General features: G+C 41.5%; 2 protein-coding genes across 2 annotated transcripts in view; one reads left to right on the forward strand and one right to left on the reverse strand.

Annotated features, from left to right (window-relative positions):
* The window catches only part of LOC106573469 (RNA polymerase II elongation factor ELL2), a 51,823-nt gene extending 50,834 nt beyond the window's left edge, over nucleotides 1-989 (reverse strand). Inside the window, exon 1 of the mRNA XM_014148550.3 lies at nucleotides 827-989. Within this exon, the coding sequence (XP_014004025.2) occupies nucleotides 827-964 (138 nt within the window). The 5' untranslated portion in view covers nucleotides 965-989. The remainder of the gene's footprint in view (nucleotides 1-826) is intronic.
* Nucleotides 990-3,405: 2,416 nt separating this feature from the next.
* Nucleotides 3,406-23,324, forward strand: part of LOC106573474 (peptidyl-prolyl cis-trans isomerase FKBP8) — a 52,477-nt gene continuing 32,558 nt past the window's right edge. The window contains exons 1-3 of the mRNA XM_082962662.1: nucleotides 3,406-4,315; nucleotides 4,728-4,897; nucleotides 5,256-5,344. Coding sequence (XP_082818788.1) covers nucleotides 3,856-4,315; nucleotides 4,728-4,897; nucleotides 5,256-5,344 — 719 coding nt within the window. The 5' untranslated portion in view covers nucleotides 3,406-3,855. The remainder of the gene's footprint in view (nucleotides 4,316-4,727; nucleotides 4,898-5,255; nucleotides 5,345-23,324) is intronic.

The raw sequence follows: 23,324 nt of genomic DNA on the forward strand, positions 1-23,324 counted from the left end.
GCTATTAGGCTAGGCCTACACATTATTCTAAATGACAAACTGCAACATGTTATCAGAAATCATAACAGGTCATGTAGGCTGTTACTTTTGAAAGTAACACCATTGCTGGATAGATTAAAGCCTACTTTCGATGGCCTACATTTATGCTACATTCAAGCTAAGAATTAAAATGTTAATTATTGTTATATTTAGTGCCTAAATATGGTGGCTATGTCGCCATGATCTGTCTCAGACTATCCTAATGTTAAAAAGTAGACTACAAAAGTTATGAAACGACAATGTAGCTAGGCGCTTTATTCCAACATATCACGATCATTTAAAATACCTGCATTAATTGTTAGTTTCTCAATTACGAATAGATAGCCCAAACATGTAGTCTGTCTGAAGGCATATAAAATATGTTTACTTTAAAAAAAAAACAATGGATCACATACATACGCTAATATTCTACACAACAAACATGCATCACACAAATTACATTTCTCATTCCTTTTAGCGAAATCGGTGGCATTTTCCAAGCAATTTTAAAACAACCTCAAATTGTCTATTGAATGCTATGGCATTATTTCTATGAAGTCCCATATAATCAAGCAACCATAGCCTACTAAAACGGCAAGCTTTCCCCATCAACCAATAAACCTTACACCTATACAGTGCAAGCACAAGGAAGTGTACAATCACCACATAGGCTACTGTGTCGCTGACACTTTCTGAACTTTTTACCCCAGTGGTCTACCTCTTTTCATTGAGATTAGACGAGTCGGAGGAGTATCCAATCAAACAAACACCTGCGCGAGAGTAAATAAAGAATTGTCTCGGACTTTACCTTAAGATTCTGATAGGCTTCAAGCGTTCGAATGGCGGTATCGGTTAGCTTGACGTGAAATAGAGTTTTATTTTGAGCTTTCTTGTTGATTTTTGCACAGGAGAGCCCATACCGATGCTCCTGTCTCAGCGCTGCCATGACTTCAACTGGGGTAAATTGGCGACATTCTCATTGAAACGTCACTTGGACCTAGGAGGAGTTAACATTGCCTGCGTTGCCGTGATCACGTCACACACACACACACACACACACACACACACACACACACACACACACACACACACACACACACACACACACACACCACACACACGAATTGTTAATTTGCATGTCTTTGAATGTCTTTGTTTTGATATTATAATAACAATGTCATACACCATGTTTGCATAATAATCCATTTGTTTTTTTCTACTAAATGAGGGAAAAACATATTGAAGAATTGCTTGTGACAGAATTTGTTTTTGTTATGCTTCTATTGTAAATAATAATGAATAGTAATAATAATCATTGTTATTACTATATTGCATAAAGTGAAATATATCATCTAATCTCCTTTTTGTGTAGCCTAACACAGATAACTATGTTTATAACCAAGGTTCTAATTCATTCTACAGCCCTGAAGTCATAATAAATAAAAACATTATCATATATTTTTTTCAACTACATAAATAGCCTATAGTCCGTTGATCAGCTGGACCAATCCCCTGCTCCTATGTCCGTGAAACGGACAGTGATGAAAAACTATGAAATTTGGTTTATTAAAGGTGTAATCGCTAACAGACAAGATGCTTGGGCAGTGGTTAAGGAGCTCTATCACAGCACTAATGGAGTCTTTTTACTTGTCATATGGCCATTTGAGGTTCTCTATGACTATCTGAACCAGACTATCAACAACACATGCATCACAGCAAATGTACAGTACATAGCCTAGTGCAGTATGTTGTCTTTTGGAAATAATGTGAGAGGAGATAATGAATTCAGACCCCAGAGATTATCACTGTGAATGTTCTTGTCGGTTGTAGCTACTATGTGGGACAATATACCTCAGGAGATTTAACAACCCAAATCCAAACTCTCAAGTGATGGTATTATGGAATTGTAGAATGCAAGTGTGGCTCTTGCCCAGCTGTGTATTAGTCTAATAAGGGTCTTTTCAGTAAATGGCTCTAAGCTGTTTTGCAGTGCTACAGTATTAAGGGGGTTGGGGATAAAACAGAGGGGGACCATCAAACCATATGTAGGTGCAATTAGAAAGCCTTGTTCATGTTGCGTTTCCACACAAACAAAAATACATAATACGCACAAATCATTTTTGATTCATACAGCAAAAAGTAGATACTTTGCATTGGGATTTACCTTCTTTAGTGCATTTCATTTAAATCAGAAAATAATTTCCCCATTGGATGCAAATTAATTAATCTAACATTTTTAGATTTTCTATGCAGATAATATGCATCATTCTTAAATCAGTCTATACATAATTGATAAACAAGACAAGTGTAATCCTGTCTATCTCAATACCCATTTCAGGTAAATAACCATAGCATTCACTGCAATGCTCATTTTCCCTTTAGTCAAGTGGACAAGTGATATTTAGTTTAGGTATGACAGTATTTTTGGTTCCCTTTTCCTGTTGCGACATGACTAGAAACAACAATGACACACACACACACACACACACACACACACACACACACACACACACACACACACACACACACACACACACACACACACACACACACACACACACACACACACACACACACACACACACACACACACACACACAAGAAAATGTAATAACTGTATAAAATGAATGCAAGATCTCAGTTCATTTATCCTTCTTAAGATAACAAAGACTTTATATTATGTTGACACAGTGCCAGTGGATACCTGACAGACACTCCAAATCATGAAGGCAAAAAACATTATCTTTGTGTCACTGTTTAAAAACCAAAGCTGTTTTCATTTAAATTGTGAGTGCATTTTGAATTGAGGGATGGTTTATGATTACATGGGTTGTGGCCGTATATACTGATCTTGGTTGAATTTGCAATTCAATGAGTTATTAAGCTAATACACTCTATGAGACACAGTGTGTAGTCATTATAGTACTGAGGCCTGTCTTGTCTTCAAAGTGTTGCTTACTGGCTCCTGTTCCACAGAAAGTATGTGGTAAACCTAGAAAAACCTGTTCTGTTTTCAGAAATGTATTACCCTCAGATCAAATCATATCATATCTAGTTTGTGCCACACAAATGTTGCTCTGATTGTTTTCCCCCTCAAATGTATAAAATGATTAAAGGTGTGAAAGAAAGTGCATACATTGTTGATTATTAGTATAGAAAGGGAAATCCACTCAACTCAATCTAGCACTCAATGTCTCACACAGGTCATCAGGGCCATCCTAGGAACCTTGGGTCCCTCTCTTAACACTTGACTACTTAGAAAGGGAAAATAAGATCTCGCACCACAGATCTCAGCAGTCCCTGAGATCTTATTGGTGGAAAGCATTCATGGAAACTGCATTATGGGGCAGCGCGATGAAGTCATTAAGAAGCTTACAGACGTTCTGCCAGATTAGATTTTGCTCTCCTAATCCTACAGATTACAGTCGCGCAAGCCTGCTGACCGAGTGTGCTTCGTTGTGTTGTACAATTTCTTTGCATTGATAATTTCTTGTTGCTCCTAACTCTCTGGAATATGTAGGCTAACAAGGAGTAGCAGGATTGAGAGGAGGTTAAGGTGAGACTGTGTATAGCTCTAGTTGATAAGACAAAGCGCTGGTAAAAACTATTGATGCAACCGGGATTCAGTCTAGTTATGGATGTTTTAAAATTGGATTTAACAGTTTATGTGAATGTTTGGTTTTCATAAAAACTACAGACTGTCTCTAATGGATGAAGGCACATCTCAGCTGTAACTAGACCGAGCAACTGCTTCCACGCTACAGAACCAACCAGCCAGGCAGGCAGTGTGGGGAGAGATAGGTGGAGAAGGATCATCTCTTCGGGAGGCTTTCACAGATGGTGTCCCTTGCTCCCTGTAGTGAGATGGAGACAGAGCCCTGCCCTGGAGAGCAAGAGAAGCGGATGGTGGAGCCCAATGAGCCAGTGTTGAAGAAGGCCTACACAGGCCCTGGTGACAATGAAAGTCAGAAGGAGAAGGAACTGTCCCTTGGGCTTCAGCAGGAAGACAAGGAACCCCATGGGGAGGGAGACCCCAGGATAGACAGCCAGGGTGGAGGGAAGGAGGGCACTACGTTAAACCCACTCCCTATGTCTGAGATGACAGAGATCCCCTGTGTGGTAGAGAGGAAGCTGAAGACCCCCAATTTTGCGAAGACAGTGCGGTTCAGTGAGACAGAGTCTGTGGAGGACAGAGAGAACTCGGAGGAGGTTCTCTTCCCAGACCATGAGATAGTGCAGTGGACCTCCTCCAGCTTCGAGGAGCTGTTCCTGGCTGAGGACTGGGAGGACATCACAGGTATGATACTCATTCAATACTGTCACGTCAAAGTTTTTAGGAATTATGAAATATTGAAATGGTTGTTGAAGCAATATTGCCCTCATGGTAAATGTTTTGTTCTATTGTTTGTCAATTGTTGAGGCACTGCCTGTAATTTGCTTGCCAACAAATTCTACAGACATTGGAAGTTACGTGGAGTATTCTCTATGTAATTCATTTAATTCTATTTAGTCAAATTCTATTCTATTTAGTCAAACACCGGCATGTAACGGCTTCTGAAACGGTATTACACAACATTTAGGAAAGGGCATATAGTTGTTTTGTCTCCAAGTGTCTGTTGATCAACAACAAGCAGATTAACCCCCAGCCTCCTTCCTCCCTCTTTCTCTCCCCCTCTGTCTGTCCATCCCTCGCTCCCTCCTTTCCCCAGATGATCGGCTGTTGAGGAAGAAGGTGCTGGTGCCTGGCCCCAAGCAAGCTGAGCACCCAGCCTGGGGTCAGGAGGTCACAGTCAAAATGCAGGGAGTGCTGGAGGACAGGACTGTGGTGGAGAAGGACCCTAAACTGGTGTTCGTCATCGGAGAGGGAGATGTAAACCAGGTGGGCCCTACAGACATTCTGACTGACGACAGGACAGGTTCCAGCACACTGTCCTCCACCCTGTCACACACACCTGCACCTACTAAACTTAACACAGGGTTGGCTTGCTCCTTCAGAGAATGTACATGTGATATCTAAAGTATAGGTTGCAGTGTAGCCATAACATAACAGCATTGTAAGTTATGTATTGGTATTCTATGTGGCTATAAGGTTTCAATGTATGCCATCATAACACTAGACATTTGAGGTCAATGAATCAATCTTCATGAATAGATTTTCATAATTATTATCTAATGTGTGCAAATAAAGCATTAACAGTAAGAGAGCTGTGCATAATACAGTGCTGTTTGACACACAGGCCCTGGAGGAGTGTGCCATAGCCATGCAGCAGGACGAGATCGCATTACTGCTGGCAGATTCGCAGTACACCTATGGACTTCTGGGAAGGTAAACACCACTGGGGGAAAAACACATTCATGATCCACAGCACCACTGTAGAGCAAAGACACAATCACAACACAAAAAAACGAAACTATTTGGTTATATTAAACTTGATTCCTGCCCCTCCTCTGATCTATAAGTGTTATGGGGGTGAGGGTGTAAAAACCCCAAAGTAGATTTGGCCATCTATCCCCCCTCATTTAAAAAAGTTATTTGACATATATCATCACACTAAGGAACTGAGTCCTATTGTACCTGTTGATCAGAGGGGAGCCTGGCTGTCCCAAGTAGCCTGACTAATGAACCACAACCCGGAGCAGATGGCCCCCTCCAAACACCATTCACACATGGCTAGAGGCCTCTACACTCCCTCCCACCCTATGGTAGGACACCACTCAAATGACAGCCAATAGCTTGGATTTACAACCCATGCCCCATTAATGAGCCATTGCATGCATAGAATTTAACGCATTGACACCTGTGGTTCCGATACAATGATACTTCACATGCAATGTTTACTTCAACATGCTGCTGTAACGTGATCCTTACTCTGCAAATTACCACTTGATTTTCAAAATATTATTATCTTTTTTTTTTTAAAGCATTTCACCAGCCGTAAATTCAGATATTTGCCGTATGTCATGCTACCTTTTTCAAAAGTATACCATAATGTTGTTCATGCACAGGCATATAACTGTGTGTTTCTAACAGGTAAACAAAGCAGGATAAAGCTCATGAATAGAGTGTAATGTCACACAACATGTTTAATCTCCCACACAGATTACCAAATCATCCTGTTGATTAGGATCTTCCTCTGGATATGTACATTAAACCCAATGGAGCTAATCAAGATGTGACAATATTTTTGGACAAAACAGCATGAAGATAATGCAGCTGTCCTATATGCAAAGAGTTATCCGTTGCACTCTATTTGCATTTTATAGTTTACATCCCAAAATATAGCGGTTTCAGAGGATCCAGGGGCAAGGGTGTCCTCCGACTGTGGCATGTGTCTGTGTGGTCTTTTATTTCTTGCCAGAGCCTGATGCAGTGTGATGAGCGTGCAGTGCACGTCTTGGCCTCTATGTGTGGTCCTATTCTATGTGTGAGGTCTTGTTAGTATTGAGTTTGTGGAGCTCTAGAAAGTAGTTGTTCAATTCTGTTTTAGCAGAGAGAGGGGTGAAAGGAAGGTGATCCTCTGAGGAAAATCTCTACCTCTGTCTGTTCCTGAGGTGAGTCCCCTGGTCTGTTCCTGAGGTGAGTCACCTGGTCTGCGTGTAGACAGAGAGAGCTAGAGAGGCCAGGCAAGCAGGCAGGCAGGAGCTCAGTTAATGATTGTTTTGCTGCATCTGGTTAAGGCTGTGTACTGTGGAGTCAAATTTAGCCCTTCCCCAGAGGTAGTTCTCCTGGGCACCGTGCCAGCTCCTAAAAGGGTGGTGACAAAGCTGTTTAAGTAACTTCTCCCTGCTGTGATGTCCAACAATGAAAGACAGCTAGTGATGTCTCAGAGAGACTTCCTAAAGTAAAATATTTCAAAAGGAGTGACATAAATTAAAAAAGGTGCTGTCGTACGGTTCTTTTTATACCATGATGTGATTCAAAGACAGTAATACCACTAATATTTTAAGTTGGAAAAACAACAGCTTTTTTTTAAATAGCATGCAAATAATGTCATTACCCTCTCCCCATCCTCTAATGGATGCATTGATTGAAACTGTCGGTCGCCTGTTGCAGACAGCGGCACTGTCTCTGCTGAGAGCACTTCACAGCTATTTGTCTAAACATTTTGCTGACACGCTGATTCGCTGGTAGGGATGCACCATGGCGTGTTGTGGGTGTGCTGCTGCATGCTGCATCTGATCCTAAAATACTTGGTCTGTTAGGATTATTTGACTGATGATGTTACAGTATGTTCGTATATGGCCAATGAAACCCCTGGAACGGTCTCCATGAGCAACAATTTACCTGATTTGATATGTCAGACAGGCTGGTGAAAGGTTTATGGGATAAATCAAGTGTAAAGCACACTGACGTTTGTGTTGCCAGGAATGAGCCATGGAACAAGGCAATAAAGAAGTGACTCCATCATCATAGCCATCTCTGACACACGTAACATACGCCAAAAGCATCCAAGAATTTCCAGGGAGATACAGACTGGACTTTGTCATTCACCACATCCTAATCATAAACCCATGGAGAGCAACATCTGTGGATCTGTGCTCAGGGCCAAGACCAACACAGTGGGAAAGTCCTGGGGGGGGCAACACCCCCTCAGCTCCTCATAGATCCAAAGTCAACAACATAAAACATGTGCACTGACAGCTGTTGTGATGTGCAAGGGTTATGCAGGATAAATGTAGTCTTTGCAAATATTAGGATGGTTTATACAATTCATTTGGGGTCCTGCCTGACTACTTGACACCGATGTTATTTGACATCTGTACAAAACACTATGAATTCCTAACTTTAATATAACTTTTGTACTAGAAAAAGGGTTACACTGTGTCAGGATTGCGAGCGGAAGTTGTTTGAGAAAGTCCTATTCAACAGAACCTTATGTCCCAGCAGGGATGGGGTGACTCTAGTATCATTTTTGGCAGATATTTGTTTTCTTGGCAGAGATGAAAGCAATGTTAATGATGCATGTTAGACAGAGCGGTATTTATTTTCTAGGATATTGGGACATGTCAAACATTATAATAATTAAACACACCTCAGAGGGCTTGGTCGAGTCAAACCAAAGTCTGATTTAAGGCGCTGTATAATAGCCAAAGGGTGTTGAATTCTATCCGTTTCAATTCAAATAACTTGTATTTCCTGACAACATAGCAGCATAGAACACAAAAACAAGCAATCTATGCAACCACGGACTATATACACTGAATGTAGAAAACATTATGGACATCAATCCATGACATAGACTGACTAGGTGAATCCAGGTGATGTCACTTGTTAAATCCAAAACATTATTAGGAAGGTGTTCTTAATATTTTGTACACTGTGTATTTACAAATAAGAATAAGAACTTAAAAAGTTCAGGAGTCTGATGGATGTTGGCACAAAACTAGAAGCTGCCCTCTTAAACTTGTATGCCAGAGATATACTTCTGCAACTGGAGGGTAGGGGGCTATACTGGTCATGGAGTGTGTGCGTAATATTCAAGGCTATTTGTTCCCCCTTCTTCCTCACTCATTTGTTATAGATGTCACTGAGGGCTTCCTGGCTTTCTCCAATGACCTTCCTTCCCACTGATTTTTATAACCTTGTTCAATGGGTTCTGACTAGTGTTCCCTAGAGCAGGGGTATTCAACCGGGGGTCCGTGGCAACCTAGGGGTCCGCAGAGGTACTTCAGGGGGTCTGGAAAAATATTATACACTACATGTCCTCTGTTGCAACACTCACAACTGAGTTCCAAACTACCTCTGCAAGCAATGTCAGCACAATAACTGTTCATCGAGAGCTTCATGAAATAGGTTTCCATGGCCGAGCAGCCGCGCACAAGTGTAAGATCATGCAAGGCGTCAGCTGGAGTGGTGTAAGCTCGCCTCCATTGGAGTAGTGGAAACGATTTCAATCTGGGTGTGGTAAATCTGGCAATCCGACGGACTAATCTGGGTTTGTCGGATGCGAGGAGAAAGCTCCCTGCCCCAATGCATAGTGCCAACTGTAAAGTTTGGTGGAGGAAGAATAATGGTCTGAGGCTGTTTTTCGTAGATCGGGCTAGGCCCCTTAGTTCCAGTGAAGTGAAATCTTAATGCTATAGCATACAATGACATTCTAGACAATTATGTGCCACCAACTTTGTGGCAACAGTTTGGGGAAGGCCCTTTCCTGTTTCAGCATGACAATTCCCCTGTGCACAAAGCGAGGTCCATACAGAAATGTTTTGTCAAGATCGATGTGGAAGAACTTGACTGACCTACACAGAGCCCTGACCTCAACCCCATCAAACACTTTTGGGATGAATTGGAACGCCAACTGCGAGCCAGGCCTAATCGCCCAACATCAGTGCTCAACCTCACTAATGCTCTTGTGGTTGGTTGAATGGAATCAAGTCCCAGCAGCAATGTTCCAACATCTAGTGGAAAGCCTTCCCATAACAGTGGAGGCTGTTATAGCAGCAAAGGGGGGACCAACTCCATATTAATGCCCACGATTTTGGAATGAGATGTTCGATGAGCAGGTTTCTATATACTTTTGGCTATGTATTGTATATGTACAGTACCAGTCAAAAGTTTGGAACCACCTACTCATGCAAGAGTTTTTCTGTATTTTTACTATTTTCTACATTGTTGAATAATAGTGAAGACATAAAAACTATGAAATAACTTACGGAAAAGTGTTAAACAAATCAAAATCTATTTTATATTTGAGATTCTTCAAAGTAGCCACATTTTGCCTTAACAGCTTTGCACACGTTTGGTATTCTCTCACCCAGCTTCATGAGGTAGTCACCTGGAATTAATTTCAATTAACAGGTGTGCCTTGTTAAAAGTGAATTTAAGGAATTTCTTTCCTTTTTAATGCATTTGAGCCAATCAGTTGTGTTGTGACAAGGTAGGGTTGGTATACAAAAGATAGCCCTATTTGGTAAAAGACCAAGTCCATATTATGGTAAGAACAACTCAAATAAGCAAAGAGAAACGACAGTCCATCATTACTTTAAGACATGAAGTTCAGTCAATCAGGAAAATTTCAAGAACTTGGAAAGTTTATTCAAGTGCAGTCGCAAAAACCATCAAGCACTATGATGAAACTGGCTCTCATGAGGACCGCCACAGGAAAGGAAGACCCAGAGTTACCTCTGCTGCAAAGGATACATTCATTAGAGTTATCGGTCTCAGGAATTGCAGCCCAAATAAATGCTTCACAGAGGTCAAGTAACAGACACATCTCAACATCATCTGTTCAGAGGGGACTGCATGAAATCAGGCCTTCATGGTCGAATTGCTGCAAAAAAAAACATTAGTAAAAGGACACCAATAAGAAATAGAGACTTGCTTGAGCCAAGAACACGAGCAATGGACATCTGGAAATCTGTCTTTTGGTCTGATGAGTCCAAATTTGAGATTTCTGGTTCTCACCCGTCTTTGTGAGACCCGGAGAAGGTGGACGGATGATCTTCGCATGTGTGGTTTCCACTGTGAAGCATGGAGGAGGAGGTGGGATGGTGTAAGGGGTGGTTTGCTGGTGACACTGTCTGTGATTTATTTAGAATTCAAGGCACACTTAACCAGCATGGCTACCAAGGCATTCTGCAGCGATACACCATCCCATGTGGTTTGCGCTAAGTGGGGCTATTATTTGTTTTTCAACAGGACAATGACGCAATACACCTCCAGGCTGTGTAAAAGCTATTTGACCAAGAAGGGCAGTGATGAAGTGCTCCATCAGATGAGCTGTCCTCCAGAGTGAGGGAAAAACAGCCTACAAGTGCTCCGCATATGTGGGAACTCCTTCAAGACTGTTGGAAAAGCATTTCTCATGAAGCTGGTTGAGAGAATGCCAAGAGTGTGTAAAGCTGTCAAAGGCAAAGGGTGGCTACTTTGAAGAATATAAAATATAAAATATATTTTGATTTGTTTAAGACTTTTTTGGTTACTACATGATTCCATATGTGTTATTTCATAGTGTTGATGTCTTCACTATTATTCTACAATGTAGAAAATACTAAAAATAAAGAAAAACCCTTGAATGAGTAGCTGTCCAAACTTTTGACTGGTACTGTATGTTTTTTTATTTCACCTTTATTTTACCAGGTAGGCAAGTTGAGAACAAGTTCTCATTTACAATTGCGACCTGGCCAAGATAAAGCAAGCAGTTTGACACATACAACAACACAGAGTTACACATGGAGTAAAACAAACATACGGTCAATAATATAGTAGAAAAATAAGTCTATATACAAAGTGAGCAAATGAGGTGAGATAAGGGAGGTAAAGGCAAAAAAAGGCCATGGTGGCAAAGTAAATACAATATAGCAAGTAAAACACTGGAATGGTAGATTTGTAGTGGAAGAAAGTGCAAAGTAGAAATAGAAATAATGGGGTGCAAAGGAGCTAAATAAATACATAAATACAGTAGGGGAAGAGGTAGTTGTTTGGGCTAAATTATAGATGGGCTATGTACAGGTGCAGTAATCTGTGAGCTGCTCTGACAGCTGGTGCTTAAAGCTAGTGAGGGAGATAAGTGTTTCCAGTTTCAGAGATTTTTGTAGTTCGTTCCAGTCATTGGCAGCAGAGAACTGGAAGGAGAGACGGACAAAGGAGGAATTGGCTTTGGGGGTGACCAGAGAGATATACCTGCTGGAGCGCGTGCTACAGATGGGTGCTGCTATGGTGACCAGTGAGCTGAGATAAGGGGGGACTTTACCTAGCAGGGTCTTGTAGATGACCTGGAGCCAGTGGGTTTGGCGATGAGTATGAAGCGAGGGCCAGCCAACGAGAGCGTACAGGTCGCAGTGGTGGGTAGTATATGGAGCTTTGGTGACAAAACGGATGGCACTGTGATAGACTGCATCCAGTTTATTGAGTAGGGTATTGGAGGCTATTTTGTAAATGACATCGCCGAAGTCGAGGATCGGTAGGATGGTCAGTTTTACGAGGGTATGTTTGACAGCATGAGTGAAGGATGCTTTGTTGCGAAATAGGAAGCCAATTCTAGATTTAACTTTGGATTGGAGATGTTTGATGTGAGTCCGGAAGGAGAGTTTACAGTCTAACCAGACACCTAGGTATTTGTAGTTGTCCACATATTCTAAGTCAGAACTGTCCAGAGTAGTGATGCTGGACGGGAGGGGCAGGTGCAGGCAGCGATCGGTTGAAGAGCATGCATTTAGTTTTACTTGTATTTAAGAGCAGTTGGAGGCCACAGAAGGAGAGTTGTATGGCATTGAAGCTCGTCTGGAGGGTTGTTAACACAGTGTCCAAAGAAGGGCCAGAAGTATACAGAATGGTGTCGTCTGCGTAGAGGTGGATCAGAGACTCACCAGCAGCAAGAGCAACATCATTGATGTATACAGAGAAAAGAGTATATAAGTATCTAAAGTAGTAGTATATAAAATAAGGGAATCATTTTTGTAAAATGTTTTTGACTCACTAGCAACAACAGAATACATACATTTTAAATGACATACCTACTGTAGAAAAGAGGATAATATATTATTTCTAATATATTATTTCTAGCATCTGACATAGGCTTTGAAAAAGCACCCGTGAATAGGCTACCAGTGTGGTAAGTGCAGCTGGATGCTGGTAATCTTTCTTGACTTGGACATACATTTTTGCCAACACATGGCGAACCTTAGTTTAACCAGATAAACAGCTGCTCTTAGTGAAAATGTGTTTGGAGTTACCTTTCTAGCTAATAGGCTACGTTAGAGTTTTCTCTTCCAATTGTAATGTGGGGATGTCAAAATAATGAAATACTATCTACCAAATCTATTAATTTTAAAATGTTGATTACTTCTCCATGCCATTATCATTCACCTGATAAGACATGACAAGATATTTGTTTGTTTGTTGATAAAGTATGAGTCCCTGGGCGAAAAGAGGTTGAAGACCCCTGCCCTACAGCACCAAACCACCCCACAATATTAAACCATAGGATGGATTGTATAAAGCATTCATAAAATGCTTGGCGTATGGCTTGGTGTATATTAAACTTCTTAATTTACATAAAATGAACAGCCGTTGACATTTAGAGTGAATCTGTTCAGTGTTCGCTTTTTAACTCATGCAGAAGGAAGGATTACTACGTTCAAAACCTGAGACCCGCAAAGGAAAAGTGGATACATGGTTGAGGCTTCACAGGTGGCTATCATCATCAGAATTCTGCAAGGAGCAAAGCAAACTAGTTTGTCCCAAGAGATGAGGTGAGGAATATCTCCTGCATTGACCTCAGGGAGCCACTGGAGCATGGGGATGAAAACTGCACTGACCAGTAAGTTGGGGTGGCGCTGAAGCTTGTCTTAAGTTTGGTGGTGTTCATCTATAGGTTGAATGTTTACCTACCTTGAGGCATGGTTAAATAGCATTGATTGGTCAACTAGTTGTTTAAAGTGCCACCCGCAGTAAGCATAATGGTTTGATAGTGTCTATTTGCTGAATCGTCTCGTTTGGAAGATAAGAAAATTATACATTTTGTTCAGTTTCTTTATTTACTCAGAAAACACAGATAATTTGCATACCACTCCAATTCGCATACCAGCCCAACAGATCCACACTGCCCTCACCCACCTGGACAAAAGGAATACCTATGTAAGAATGCTGTTCATTGATTACAGCTTAGCATTCAACATCATAGTCCCCTCCAAGCTCATCACCAAGGTCAGGACCCTGGGATTGAACACCTCCCTCTGCAACTGGATCCAGGACTTCCTGACGGGCCGCCCCCAGGTGGTGAGGGTAGGCAACAATACATCCGCCACGCTGACCGTCAACATGGGAGCCCCTCAGGGGTGTGTGTTTAGTCTCCTCCTGTACTCAGTGTTCATCCATGACTGCATGGCCTCGCACGACTCCAACACCAAGTTTGCTGGCGACGGGATGGTGACAGGACTGATCACAGCGACAATGAAGCAGCCTATAGGGAGAAGTTCAGAAACCTGGCAGTGTGGTGCCAGGACAACAACCTCCTCTCTCAATGTCAACAAGACAAAAGGAGCTGATCGTGGACAACAGGAAATGGAGGGGCGAGCAGTACAAGTGCACCAAATCTGGAACCAACAGGAACCTGCACAGCTTCTACCCCCAAGCCATAAGACTGCTAAACAAGACTGCTAAACAGCTAATCAGATGGCTACCAGACTACCTGCATTGACCCTTCTTTGCACTAACTCTATGCACACACACTCACATTCTGTACTTACACTAACACCCAAACACACACACACACGCGATTGCTACTGTCTATTATCTATCCTGTTGCCTAGTCACATTACCCCTACCTATATATACACATAGCTACCTCAATTATCTCGTAATCCTGCACATTGACTCGGTACTGGTACTCCCTGTATATAGCCATGTTATTTTGACACTTATTCACTGTGTATTTATTCCTCGTATCACTTCTGAGACACACCAACAACAGTGACATTCTTAGAAGAAAAGAGAGCATGCGGACAAAGTGAGCCACAAACCACCACCATGTGAGAGGGCATGAACTCTGGGTTGTGATGAATGACTTGTCTAATGAGTGAGGGTATCTGTGGGTGTTGCTATTCTCAATGAAAATGTAGAATTTCCAATTGTCATATGACACACACACACACACACACACACACACACACACACACACACACACACACACACACACACACACACACACACACACACACACACACACACACACACACACACACACACACACACACACACACACACACACTTTGTGTGAAAGTCTGTTTGCAACAGGGATATGAATCAACACATCCAGCCCTGGTGACTCCCATCCTTTCCCAAGCTTTGAGAAAGACCAGAACAACAAGAGAAAAGAACTGGCCACAGCTTGTTCTCTGGCATTAATAACAATAGACTCAGCCGTCCAATTGGGTATAGTCCCAAGATTTGAATGGTAGTAGTTTTTCAAATCCATAGCCACCAGTACAGCCAGTAATAGTCACATTTGGTAAAACATTAATTCACATGAAAACAACTTTTTACCTTTGGTACTTACACTGTAATACTAATTTGGTGCAGTCAAGAAGCAACGCTCTGAGTGTGTGTTTGTGCATGCATGTAAGTATTTGTGTGAATGCGCGCGTGTGTGTGTGTCTGTCTTATGCTCAACCCAGTGTCATTGTAAAATACTTCTGCTTTATGTTTGGAACACTGGTAAGAGGATATGTATTGGAATAGTGTACTACAGTAAATCTCTCACGGAAATGGTTTGCTTATAAACGTTCCTGCATGCGTGTGTGCATGTATGTGTGTGTGTGTCTGGCTGAAAGGCCCATTAGATTAAATGAGCTGTCTGCCGTGACGCATCATCCCAGAGATGCCTCATCCCAGAGATGCGTAAACAGGGCTGACCACAGAGGGGAACGTGTGATCGAGGAGAGGCTCTCTGAACCCAAGATAGAGTGTGACTCACTCCCCATCGTGACATCAACAACTACACTACCAGGGTCAAAATCAAGTTCTGACACCTCCCGAGCCACCATGGATGACTTAAAATAATAAACCAGTTTTACAAACAGAATTAAACATGTTCAGAAGGGTTTAGCAAACTAAACCATGGTCAATGGGGGCAATGACTAAAGACAGGAAGTAGGGTGGATCATTTTCTGCTGAAAATGCCCTTGTATGAGGTGACGTCATTCATTGACGGCCTAGAATTATTGTAGCATGATTTTTCGGGAAACCTGAAATTGAACTCTTGTGTGTATGTGCAGTCAAATATCTGAGAAGTTAGAATTTTAGGACTGTGTTTGTAGTTTTCCTGGCATACTAGCAGCAGGCAGACAAGAGGCCACACCCAGCTGTCGTGCAGCAGGAGCATGCTGTTTAGCGCAGACAATAACAACACACACACACAATATTATATCTGTACAGTCTTCAGGTCAGCAGCAAGACTCAAATTTAACAGGTTTAGTGAGGGGAATATAGAATATAAGTTTATCAGGAGCGCAACTTTGGTTTTAGAAGTGGGGGGATATATCCCCCCCCCCCCCCCCCCCACACACACACACACACACACACACACACACACACACACACACACACACACACACACACACACACACACACACACACACATACAGTTGAAGTCGGAAGTTTACATACACCTTAGCCAAATACATTTAAACTCAGTTTTTCACAATTCCTGACATTTAATCAGAGAAAAATTCCCTGTCTTATGTCAGTTAGGATCAACACTTTATTATAAGAATGTGAAATGTCAGAATAATAGTAGAGAATGATTTATTTCAGCTGTTATTTCTTTCATCACATTCCCAGTGGGTCAGAAGTTTACATACACTCAATTAGTATTTGGTAGCATCACCTTTAAATGTTTCGGGTAGCCATCCACAAGCTTCCCATAATAAGTTGGGTGAATTTTGGCCCATTCCTCCTGACAGAGCTGGTGTAACTGAGTCAGGTTTGTAGGCCTCCTTGCTTGCACATGCTTTTTCAGTTCTGCCCACAAATCTTCTGTAGGATTGAGGTCAGGGCTTTGTGATAGCCACTCCAATACCTTGACTTTGTTGTCCTTAAGCCATTTTGCAACAACTTTGGAAGTATGCTTGGGGTCATTGTCCTTTTGGAAGACCCATTTGCGACCAAGCTTTAACTTCCTGACTGATGTCTTGAGATGTTGCTTCAATATATTCACGTAATCCTCATGATTTCATCTATTTTGTGAAGTGCGCCAGTCCCTCCTGCAGCAAAGCACCCCCACAACATGATGCTGCCACCCCTGTTCTTCACGGTTGGGATGGTGTTCTTCGGCATTCAAGCCTCCCCCTTTTTCCTCCAAACCTAACGATGATCGTTATGGCCAAACAGTTCTATTTTTGTTTCATCAGGCCAGAGGACATTTCTCCAAAAGGTACGATCTTTGTCCCCATGTGCAGTTGCAAACCGTTGTCTGGCTTTTTTATGGTGGTTTTGGAGCAGTGGCTTCTTCCTTGCTGAGCGGCCTTTCAGGTTATGTCGATATAGGACTCATTTTACTGTGGATATGGATACTTTTGTATCTGTTTCCTCCAGCATCTTCACAAGGTCATTTGCTGTTGTTCTGGGATTGATTTTCACTTTTCGCACCAAAGTACGTTCATCTCTAGGAGACAGAACGCGTCTCCTTACTGAGCGGTATGACAGCTGCGTGGTCTCATGGTGTTTATACTTGCATACTATTGTTTGTACAGATGAACGTGGTACCTTCAGGCATTTGAAAATTGCTCCCAAGGATGAACCAGACTTGTGGAGGTCTATAATTATTTTTCTGAGGTCTTGGCTGATTTCTTTTGATTTTCCCATGATGTCAAGCAAAGAGGCACTGCGTTTGAAGGTAGGCCTTGAAATACATCCACAGGTACACCTCCAATTGACTCAAATTATATCAATTAGCCTATCAGAAGCTTCTAAAGCCATGACATCATTTTCTGGAATTTTCCAAGTTGTTTAAAAGCACAGTCAACTTAGTGTATGTAAACTTCTGACCCACTGGAATTGTGATACAGTGAATTATAAGTGAAATAATCTGTCTGTAAACAATTGTTGGAATAATTACTTGTGTCATGCACAAAGTAGATGTCCTAACCGACTTGCCAAAACTATAGTTTGTTCACAAGAAATTTGTGGAGCGGTTGAAAAATGAGTTTTAATGACTCCAACCTCAGTGTATGTAAACTTCTGACTTCAACTGTATATATATAGATCTTTAATTTTTTATTTATTCGGATAAGCACTCCAAACTGCCTACCTGACCTCTTGGAGGCATTTGCACACCGTTGCCTCATTCTGTATCACATTCCAATGCTAAAACTTGGGGGGGACAAAAATGCAATTTCAAAATGTGGGGGGACATGTATCCCCGTCCCCAGTGAAAGTTGCGCCCCTGGTTTTTATACCCCTTTTACTTTTGTTTTAGTCAAGGCTAGTTGTTTGGTTGACCTGCATGCATTGCAACAACAAATGTCTGCTGTCAGGCTGTGTGTGACCTCTGCATGTGCTCGCTGGATGTTTATCTTTTAGAGTTCTTGCTAGCAGCAAACCCCACACTTATCGCTCCCATCGACACAGCCCACATTGTAATACGATACTGCCTTGGAACAGGTCAACTTCTGCTCTTTATTTTTGGAATCTGTGGTGAGAGAATATTTACTGGGATACTAAATCTCAGTGAGTGGAATCTCTCAAGGTAGTTTAGTTTCTGTGAGAAGAGTTTTCTAAGTTAGTGAGAATTCTAAGTTCAGCTATTTTGTACTTGACTGACCAAAAAGTATTCACTTGTGCCTGCATCAGACAACCGACACAGTTTAATTGTTGCTGTTAAAATGGCAACATGATATATTGATGGTTCTTTAGTTTAGACCATGCTTTTTCAGCCACGATGTTATGATATTAAGAGCTGGGGTCATTTTGAAAGTATGTCACATGAATCCTTCACAGTACCATTAAAATAATTGCTTGTTTCTCGTAATATAAACATGCTCTGCTATTAAGCTGTTTTACATTGTGAAAGTATAGTATTGTCTGGATGGGTGCCAGATCAAGGAGATAGACAGTCTGCTGCTCTCCTGCTGACCCACTGTTAAATAAACCCTCCCCTTTATCTTCACAGTTTAATAGCCAGTCCACAGTATCAAAACAAGCTGTTTGGACTGAAGCATAAAGAGAATATATTTTTTTTTTCATCAGTTATTGAAAGCCCTTTTTAGTCCATTGTTAAACTCGCCTCAGCATGTTGGGTCTACACGGCCATGTGGCGGTGCATGATTGAGAGCGACGCATAGGAAACACGCGGAGGTGCACACGTGAGGTAGCACTCCACCTCTAATCAAGCCTAGCTACCTGCTCCTCCTCGCCTCTCTGTGCCATTCTCTCCTCAACGCATAGCCAATAAGGGAAGGAGATTACTGGTGCATGGCAGAGAATAGAGGAGCACATGAGGCACCAGGATCAAATCTGCCACATCCACAGGAACCTGATGTCCTCTCCAGGCACAGATGAATATGTGTCAGGACCCCAGACATTCTCCACTATGGTTGAGGCTGGGGGAGGTCTGGGCTCTGGGGGATACAAATAATGATTTGAAACTTGAGGGCGTTATATTTTTTTCCTCCCTGGTTTCTTTTGAACTGTTTTCTTAATCGCAAAATACACCTACTCTTGCACAAATGTTAAGAAAAGTGAGAGAGGTCCACACAGACTAGCTAGCCCCGAAGTGCTACACCATTTAGCACTTGAAAAGTAATTGCGATATTTGTCTGTGTTTTGATTAAGGCCAAGACACCTAAAGCGTGTAACGAGAGGACATGTATGCTCTGCCGTTCCTCTGTGTTCATAGCTGGTTTCCATCCACCTTGTTATTCTTTATACACAGTAAGTGTTTAACAGACTTCGTTTCTGGGACTCTTTCACTCCAGGGCCACCCTGCTTCTCTCCTAATTTGTGGTCCACCCATGTCAACTCTTATTATACTCTTACATATAATTTAAGGCATGGCTATCAACCCCCTCCCCAGAATGCTCCCTTCTCATAATCTGACCTGAGCTAGACTCTTTTGTGATAACAGACGTAGTTGCTGGGCAACTCATAAACACACCCACTACATGACTTTTCTCTTTGTAGCACCATTATAGTGGAAGCAGATGGGAAAGTGTGTGACCAGCTGTTGTTAGCAAGAGAGAGCGACACAGAAAAACATGCACACACACGCACATACACACAGTAGGAGCTCTGGGCAAGTCCTGGCAATCTGGTCTGTATTTTATAGCTATAGCATGTTGACTATGTCACACACTAGAGTCTATATGCAGACACAGTCAACATGCAGAGAATGACCCAGTGATGTGAGCTGTTTGTGTGTCTCTGGCAGTACAGTGTGAAGTGGGAGGCAGGGAGCCAGAGAGGCATACTCATGGCAGAGCAGCAAGTGCCATGGGGGGCCCCCCCTCCGTCAGTGAGGACGTGGAGTAGGGGTGACTCATCATGTGAGACGTCAGCACTTCGTCACCAGCCGTCTGCATCTGCAAAGCAGTCAATCACTGAAGCTCTGTGCTCAAACTAACAATATATCTTCAATGGGTTTTCTACCTCATATTAATTCATCACTAGCAGGCTCCATCTGATTTGTGTGATTATAACACTAAACCTATGTTTTTAGGATTAGTTCAGTAGGTCTTAATTATCACAACCAGAATTGTCTTTATAATAGTGATACAATAATTAGTATTCCAGTGTTGAACAGCGCAGGGCACAATATGTATGTTTGTATTCTGTAAAATGCCTGAGTCTATATGGTGAAGACGTATGATAATTATCTTTTGTATGCTCTGTTAAATGGCTACACATTTCTCCTAATTGCCTGTGAGGCTTTCTCTCTGATGAGTATAATCCAGTGCCATTGCCTCTGGTCAAGTAAAGTCAAGTCCTTTCTCCTCCTGTCTGACTGGTGCTCTGGGTCTCATCCCTCCTCATGGTGATGATCTGAGGGAATGAGGGAGAGAGTGTGAAGAACCATGCCAATGGCAGTGCTATATTAAGTGTCCAAGATGTGTAGACAGAGTTGCAAAGCTACCAGTAATTTACTGAAGTTACCAGAATCTTTAATAATTAACAGGTAATATATGGTAACTTTGGTAATCTATACTTGAATAACTTAAAAAATATATACATATTCATAAACAATGCCTTCAGAAAGAGCTCACACCCCTTGACTTTTTCCACATTTTGTGTTAAAATGTATTATTTTTTAACGGTCTACACAAAATACTCTAATGTTAAAGTGGAAGATTTTCTTTTAAAAAGATAAAAAATAAACTCTAATATACAGTATGTCACGATCTTCTCCTTCATCTGAAGATATCTCAAAGTCAGAGTCAGACCAAAATGCAAGCGGGATGTGGATACTCATCTTTTAATATAAAGAATACACGAAAAAACAATAAACACGAACGACTTCAGACAGGCCAACAGGCTATGCATACAAAAAGACTAGCAGTGTTAGCACAACAACCCACAAAAACCAGGTGACAAACACACTCCTAATATATGACTCCCAATCAGGAACAACGATAACCAGCTGTCCCTGATCGGGAGCCACACAGACCAACATAGAAACAGAAATACTAGACAAACACATACCCAGTACTTCTGCCACGTCCTGACCACAATACTAAACAACTACTCCCTCTGCTGGTCAGGACGTGACACAGTATCTTGATATAATAAGTATTAAACCCCCCAAGTCAATATACAAGTCCAAGCCAAAAGTTGACACACCTAAATCATTCAAGGTTTTTTCTTTATTTTACTATTTTCTACACTGTAGAATAATAGTGAAGACATCAAACCTCCTCCATGCTTCACGGTGGGAACCACACATGCGGAGATCTGTTCACCTACTCTGCATCTCACAAAGACACGGCGGTTGGAACCAAAAATCTGGATTCATCAGACCAACGGACAGATTTTCACCCTTCTAATATCCATTGGTTGTGTTTCCTGGCCCCAGCAAGTCTCTTGTTCTTATTGGTTTCCTTTCGTTATGGTTTCTTTGCAGGATTTTGACCATGATGGCCTGATTCACGCAGTCTACTCTGAAGAGTTGATGTTGAGATGTGTGTTACTTGAACTCTGAAGCATTTATTTGGGCTGCAATCTAAGGTGGAGGTAACTCAAACTTATCCTCTGCAGCAGAGGTAACTCTGGGTCTTCCTTTCCTGTGGCAGTCCTCATGAGAGCCAGTTTTATCATAGTGTTTAATGGTTTTTGCGAGTGCACTTGAAGAAACTTTCCAAGTTCTTTAACATTTTCCAGATTAAGACGTGAAGGTCAGTCAAAGTAATAATGGTCTGTCATTTCTGTTTGCTTATTTGAGCTGTTCTTGCCATAATATGGCAAATAGGGCTATCTTCTGTATACCACCCCTACCTTGTCACAACACAACTGAATGGCTGAAACGCATTAAGGAAAGAAATTCCACAAATGAACTTAAGGTACACCTGTTAATTGAAATGCATTCCAGGTGACTACCACATGAAGCTATTTAAGAGAATGCCAAGAGTGTGCAAAGCTGTCATCAAGGGAAAGGTGGCTACTTTGACACATTTTTTAAAACTGTTTTTTGGATACTACATGATTCGATGTGTTATTTCATAGAATAGTGAAGACATTAAAACTATCTATAATGTAGAAAATAGTAGAAATAAAGATGTTAAACTGCAATGGTATTCACTAAGTTGATGGTTTATATTTAAGATAATATTTTACAGCTTTTGGGGGGGGGGGGGGGGCAGAGGGAGCCTCATAGTTTAAATTAGTTCATTTTGTGAACTCTAGTTAAATTACCCGTTTTAGCAGTTTATCCGAATGAATCTTTCTGGCACTGTTTGATGCTATTGGACCCAATATTGTTTGATTTACAGATCAAAAGATCATAGACATAAGTCAGTCATGACAGGTAGACATCCTGGTGTGGGATGCATGAATAACACTTGTGATGTGTCCAATCCCCTGGGTGATATTCTAGACATGGTGACATCTCTTTGATCACCATTTAGTCTCTGGTCCTTACTTTAGTTTTTTTCTCAATACATGCACCAGTAGCAACTTTGAAAGAAAGGAAAATATTTTTGGGGTAATATCTATTTTCATGACATTTATTCTATTCTCAGTGTCACACATAAATGACTAAGCTGCATGTGGTGACAATATTTTTGTCATCAGAATTCACAGAAATCTATTAGGAGGTGATTGTATATTAAAGGGTCTGTCTCCCAAACATAGCTAAAATGTGTAGCGGTAGTGTGAGGAAGGCAATTTGAAACCTTGTTGGATGAGGATGATTTATTTTATTCATTACTACAATGTCGTGCTGTTCATTTTTCACTCACTCCTCAGATACATACTAAATGGCATACCACCATTCTGTAGTTCACTGGATATGCTGGTGCCAGTCTAAGAGGAAAACCACAGCACGTAGCTTCATTTAACGACAATCCTTGTGACTATGTAAATCAGTGATCCCCAACTTGCGGCAGGCAGGCCAAATTCTGTACTTGTTTTATTTTCATTGTTGAACATAAGACTGTAAAAACACCGCCAAATCAGCTGAAAATGATTTAAATAAGAAATCTGTTCCCAAGTATTCCCACACATAAGAAAGAGACACGTAATCGTATGCAAATGAAGGTTTGAAGTGACTGTTTTAGTCAAACATATCGCTTTGAGCTTCTTGCAGTCAATTTGCAGTCTACAAATTATTAGTAATTATGTTCCGGCACCCCAATCCATCCATTCAAAAAAAAAGATA

Source organism: Salmo salar, chromosome 16, assembly GCF_965601325.2.
Source record: "Salmo salar chromosome 16, fSalSal1, whole genome shotgun sequence".
NCBI classification, from domain to species: Eukaryota; Metazoa; Chordata; class Actinopteri; order Salmoniformes; family Salmonidae; genus Salmo; species Salmo salar.